General features: G+C 55.8%; 1 protein-coding gene across 2 annotated transcripts in view; it reads right to left on the bottom strand.

Moving 5' to 3' along the window:
• Nucleotides 1-2,525: 2,525 nt before the first annotated feature.
• Nucleotides 2,526-6,000, bottom strand: part of VWCE (von Willebrand factor C and EGF domains) — a 30,093-nt gene continuing 26,618 nt past the window's right edge. For both annotated transcript variants that reach the window (XM_062196061.1, XM_062196062.1), the window contains exons 18-20: nt 5,898-5,980; nt 5,491-5,581; nt 2,526-4,041 (exon numbers count right to left, since the gene is read on the bottom strand). In XM_062196061.1, coding sequence (XP_062052045.1) covers nt 3,437-4,041; nt 5,491-5,581; nt 5,898-5,980 — 779 coding nt within the window. In that variant the 3' untranslated portion in view covers nt 2,526-3,436. The remainder of the gene's footprint in view (nt 4,042-5,490; nt 5,582-5,897; nt 5,981-6,000) is intronic.

Genomic DNA, 6,000 nt, shown 5'->3' with positions numbered 1-6,000 from the left:
TTCTCTAGGTACAAGACGAGAACCAGAAAAATTTAATAGTCCACTCCCCTACTTTAGTTTAGGTTGTAGATAATGGGTTGATGCCCATTAGCACATAAGCCCTGGAAACACAAGGGAAGAATTTAGAGCAACATTCCTCCAAGAGGGTTTGGTTGCAACATGTCTCATTAAAAACACAGCTTCAAAATAAGTATGGAACATACTACGTTCTAGGTCTTTCTTCAAAGTCCACCAGGCCCAGGTCCAATCAGACTCTGATGAGTCCTGCTGTGATCTCTTTCTCTCCTTCACTTGATGTCCCTTACACTCTTGTGCTGGGAAACCTACTTACTAGTCCTGTGCTCTTTGGCAAGCACACTGGAAAAATTCCCATGATGCCTGCCTCAATCAACAGCTGCCCCAAATTCTCTGCTGGAGATGCTGGCCCAGCGGCTGGTGCTGGCCTCCGCAAAGGGTTACAGTGAGCTCCACCACCCAGCAGTGTCTCAGGTCTCCCCAGTGTCAGTCTCACCCTCACAACCGATTTGTCACAGCTTTGTGATCTTTTTTAAACAAAGTTGGTCACATCTTTCCCTTGCTTAAAAAGCCAGTGAATGCCTTGCAATTGCACTGGGGATACAACACACCTTTGGCTTGAACTTCCTGGTTCCTGGGTACCTTCCCTCCCGCACTTTGATCCCCTCACCCTAAGCACCCACCACACTGGTCATCCTCCCACTCTGCAAGTAGCTTAGGCTTTTTGCCACCTCCACGCCTTTCCATATGCTGACACCACCACTACCTCCAGGGGTCTGCATTAGCAGGAAGCTGCCAGCTGGAAGCTGAGAATCCAAGCCAGGTGGGACAAGACATCTTAACTGTTAGGACAAACACTCATCCCTAAAACCATGCCTCTTGAAACAGTTCTGATCACTTGGCTTTGGGGCAGCTCCAGGGTCAGGAAAACTGACAGAGTGGAACAGCCTTCTGACATCAACCCCTCATCTCACACTGTTTCCAGAGCCCTAGAAGTGGGAGCCAAGGTCACAAAAAAATGGGGTGTCTCAACCCCTCATGCCCATTGGAGCCCAGGCTGCAGAGAATTCAGACCTGAGCTCATCCCACAAGAGCAGTTTGCACCCAGCTGGGGTCCTAATGAAGGTCTGGAGTTCTCTGGCAGCAGCCAGTCCTGGGCAGGGAACCCTGCACATGGGGACGTCCGGGGGCACAGCATGTCTTCCATATCCCCGGGAAGCTGTGACCCAACCCAAGATCCCCTGCAGATGGGTCCTGCACCTCCTTCCCAAGAGCCTTCTTGTGAAAAGGAAGCACGTTGGGTCCTTGGGTGGCCTCGCTGCACTCCTGGCGGCTCAGGAGCCCGTGCCGTGTTTCAACATGGTCTCTCCTCTCACAGCCCATTGACACAGCACTTTAATCTCCAGTCATATGTCCATGGTATGAAGGGAATGGACACACATTCAAGACTGTGGTGTTAAGGGATGACCCTTTGCAAAGTGACTGGGTTTAGATAAAGTCATGGGGGGGGGGGGGCGTGCTGATGATTGAATCCTGACACTTCCTAAGAGGAGGGACACATCCCTTGCTATGTCATGCCATACACTGCCCCAGGTCTCTGACAAGAAAGTTCTCACAAGAACCGAGCCCATCCAAGGGCCTTGCCCTTGAGCCCAATATACCTCTTTTCTCTAAAACGTTTCCTTTCCTCAGGGATTTCCTTAGAGTAATAAAAACCAGATGAGTAGTACTGCAGGCCTCCAAGAGTGAGGAACAAGACTAGGACAACTGCCCCTGCATCTCACACCCTTGAGGAGGGTCCTGAGGTTGGGTGATACAGTCCCCAGTCGGTCCCAGCAGGACTGAGCACCCATAGCAGTGAGCGGCTCATTAACACACTGATTGGCCTTCTTCCCATGACTCTCACCCAGGCATTTATCTCCAGCTCTGCTTTGGAGGAACCCAAAAATAGTTGATGTGGTCATGGCGCCCGCTGTCAGCTGTCCCTCTGAACTCCAGAAGCAGCTGCCCAAATAACTGGGTCCCTGCCACCCACACAGGAGACCCTAACTGAGCTTGCTCTGCAGCCTGGCCACAGCTGCCGCAGACACTTAGGGAGTGAACCAGTACGCGAAATATCTTTCTCTTTCTCTCTCCCTCCCTCTGCCTTCCAAATAAAGAACAATTCAGACAGAAAAAAAATACACCTTGGGGGCAGGCAATTGCCATCACAGTTAAGACACACCTGGGACACCCACATCCATATCAGAGTACCTGGGTTCAAGTCCTGGCTCTGCTCCTGATTCCTGCTTCTTGCTAAGCTGCATATTGGAAGGCAACAATACTTGGAGCACTGCCACCCACGTGGGACACCTGGACTGAATTCACAGCTCCTGGCTTCAGGCTGGCCCCAGCTGTTGTGGGCACTTGGGGGTGAATCGGAAGTTGGGGACTTTCTCTCTCTCTGTCTCTGCCTTTTAAACAAAGAAATAAGTATGTTTTAAAACTAAATATTTTTGCACCAAAATAAAACTTATCTTTTAATTTCATTTTTCACAAATATTGGAAGACCCTTACACAATGTAAATGCTATGCAAATAGTTATTATGTTGTTTAGGGAATAATGATCAGGAAAAAATGTCTGCTTTCGATGTGCAGTTGGTTGAATGTGTGGATATGGAACTCAAGGACATGGAGGGCAACTTCCCTCCTCAACACAGGCGGGGGCAGGGGTACAAATCCTGTGTCTTTGCCCCAGCCACCCACCCATCCCCCACCTCTGAGCTCAGGAGGGGCTTGGTTGGGGCTCCGGGCCTATGCGCAGCCTGGCCCCTCCTCCCATTTGCTTCTTTCTTGCCCATAGGTGTTCCTAATGAGGACAGGCCTAAAATATAACACTGCCTGCCCCGCCCAGGGACCCATCGCAGAGCCCTCGGCAGGGTCCCCCTCTCACTTTTGGGGTCTCCCAATGTCAGAGGCCACCGGGGGCTCACAGGAGACCCCACCCAGCCCAGCCCTGGCGTGGTGCAGGCTTCTCTGCCAGCAAGGGGCTAACGGGGGGGGGGGGGGGGGGAGCTCCTTCACTACCTGTGGTTTGGAGTGAGGATTCCCCCTCCCCACATGTGAGGAGGGAGTGAGCAGGGAAAACTGAGACCACCTCTGATCAGGCCCCTTCTGCGCCTCCTCCTCTGCGCAGGGCACAGGCGGCCGTGGGGTCCAGGGACGATCCTGGAGCGCACATCTCAGTGATTCCACGGCGGCACTAGGCCCACGCCTCCAGGAGCAGCTTCCGCCCAGCAGCGGGGGTGTCCGTCCCCGCCAGGAGCCCGCAAGAGCGAGCCTCAGGCAGTGCCCACTGGGTCCGGCCCGTAGTCGGCCCGCTCGCCCTCTGGGCTGCCGGCCCAGCGTCCTCTGTCCGCAGTCTCCCAGCCGTGGGCCCGGCTCACAAGATGGCTTCCTCCTCCTTTGGCGTCTCCCCCGGGGGCTGCCGGGAGCGGGCCGCAGGGGCTGCTGGGAGCCTGGAGGCGGGACGAGCGGGTTTGCGAGGCTTGAGGGGGAGCGTGGAGGTCTCCGAGGGGCCGGCGTGCGGCGTGGAAAGTGCTGAGGCTTCAGCCAGGAGCGTGGCGGGCCGCCTGGCTGCTGTCCGGGTCCCCAAGGCCGAGACGGGGCCCTCTGGAGTGACAGGAGGTGGCCAAGGGGCCCCCGGAGGGGCCGGGGGTGGCGTGGAGGCTCCCGGCGAGAGTGGAGGGGGCTGGGAGGCTCCGGGCTCTGCTGGGGACGGCCCCTCCGGTCCCGGAGCCGGCGAGGTGGACGCCGGGGCTCCCGAGGGCTCGGCGCGCGAGGTCTGCGTGTCAGACAAGTTTGTGCCCAAGAGGAGCTGCAGCAGGGGGAGCGCGGGCCTGGCGGGCGGCGCTGGTGGGGGCCCCGGGCAGGAGCTGCAGTTGACAGGGCCCGTGGCGTCGCCGCGGGGGTTCCTCGCGGCTTTGCCCAACTCCAGGCGGCCGCGAGGGGCTGGTCCCTGCCGTTCCCCCGCAGCAAACAGCAACTCTGGAGAGGGAGGGAACAGACGCACAGTGGAGCCCCCTGGCGGCCGACGCGGGACACGCTGCTGCGAACAAACGCCCAAGCGCTGCCCTTGGAGGGGCCCCAGCACCCTCTCCTGTCTCCAGGGAGAGAAGACCCAAACGGACCCACGAATGGAGGGGACAGCTCAGCAGAGTGGCTCTGCCAGGGACTCATGGTGTGGCCTTGTGCAAGGCACATTAACACCCCTGGACCTCTTCTCAGCTGTAAAAGGGGCATAACGATGACAACTGAAGACTGAAAGTCTCAGCCCAAACCCTAACAGACTATGGACTTTGGGTGTGAATTCCACATCAGCTGTCTCTCTCTGGTACGGAATATTGGGAGTGGGGAAGCCGTGGGGTGTGGGGACAGGGGGGATGGGAACTCTGTTTCCTTCTCGATTTTGCCATGAACCTGACATTGCTCTAAAAAAAAATAAAGTCCAGGGGCCAGCGCTGTGGTGTAGAAGATTAAGCCTCCGACTGCAATGTTGGCATCCCATATGGGTGCCAGTTCGAATCCCGGCTCTTCCACTTCCAATTCAGCTCCCTGCACCAAGTGGGAGACCCAGAAGAGGCTCCTGGCTCCTGGCTCCTGGCTGCTAGTTTTGGCCTGGCCCAGCCCTAATGATTGCAGTCATTTGGAGAGTGGACCAGCAGATGGAAGATCACTCTCTCTCCTCTCCTCTCTCTCTAACTCTGCCTTTCAAATAAATAAATCTTTTAAAAAAATAAATAAAGTCTAGTAAAAATGTGTTGAATCTCAACCAGGAGCCTGGTGTGTCCTCAGGGCTCAATGCACAGAGGACAAATAAGGAAGAGGCTGTGTTAGAAGCAATGGAGGAGGAGGCCGTGTGTGAGAAGAGAGGTTACTGACAGGGTGAGAAAAAGGCCATCAGGCACATCCGAAACCCAGAGGGATTCTGTTTTAAAATACACCAAAAGGCCTGTGTTGTGGTACAGTGGGTTAAGCTGCTGCCTGTGAGGCTGGCCTCCCGTATGAGCTCTGATTGGAGGTCCAGATTGTTCCCGCTAATGGACCTGGGAAAGCAGATGATGGCCCAAGCGCTTTGCCCCCTGCCCCCAACCTGGGAACCTGAATGGTGTTCTGGACTCCTGGCTCCGGCAGTTAAAAGAGCTCTATCTCTTAGATAAATAAAAATAAAACACAAAAATTTTTAAATCCTACATCTTAAGAAACCAAAGAAGAGGAAGAGATTCTGGAAGGAGATGATGACGAAGGAGGAACAAAGGGCAAGCACTCCAGGGGCACATCGCTGAGAGGCATCCCGAGCCCCGCCGTGCCACCTGTGGCAAGCCACAGGTCCTCTTGAGCCTGGGTTCCTTACCTCCTGTACGTTATAGGCTCTGTATTTTTGGGAAGCAGGATGCAGTGGAAGACGATGGCATCCAGAACCCAGGACCCACTCACCTGGGCAGGAGGAGCAGCAGTCCCCAAAGAGCAGGGTGGGGTCAGCGCAGGCCCACTGACAGGGAATCCTCTCACAGCTCACCTCACCCAGCTGGGGACACAGAAGGACAATGTGAGGAAGCCCAGCTCCTCCCGCCTGCCCAGAGCAGTGACACCCCAGGCATCCTGCACCAGCAGGGGGACAGAGACTGCAGTGCCTGGGCCCTCACCCAGAAAACATTCGGGCCATCTTATAAAAACCACAGGTCTGGCTGCACCTTCACCAAGGAGAGACAGTCAAAACCAAAGGCATTGGAGGCAGCTAATTATCGGTGCAGGTCAGCAGGGTAGGATGACCTGTTGATGAGGGGCCTGGTGGTTAGCAGGAAGCAGACCCCTGGCCATGCAGCCCCAGGTTCCCAGCTCACCTGGCACGTGCACCGGGTACAAGGCTCATCATCCAAGGTGAATACCTGGCCGTTCATCACCTTCCTGCCCTCATAGTTGCAGTCTGCAGAGGCACAGGACACG

Source organism: Lepus europaeus, chromosome 7, assembly GCF_033115175.1.
Source record: "Lepus europaeus isolate LE1 chromosome 7, mLepTim1.pri, whole genome shotgun sequence".
Classification (NCBI taxonomy): Eukaryota; Metazoa; Chordata; class Mammalia; order Lagomorpha; family Leporidae; genus Lepus; species Lepus europaeus.
The sequence above is the reverse complement of the archived record's forward strand: the minus strand, read 5'-3'. Positions and strand labels throughout refer to the sequence as shown.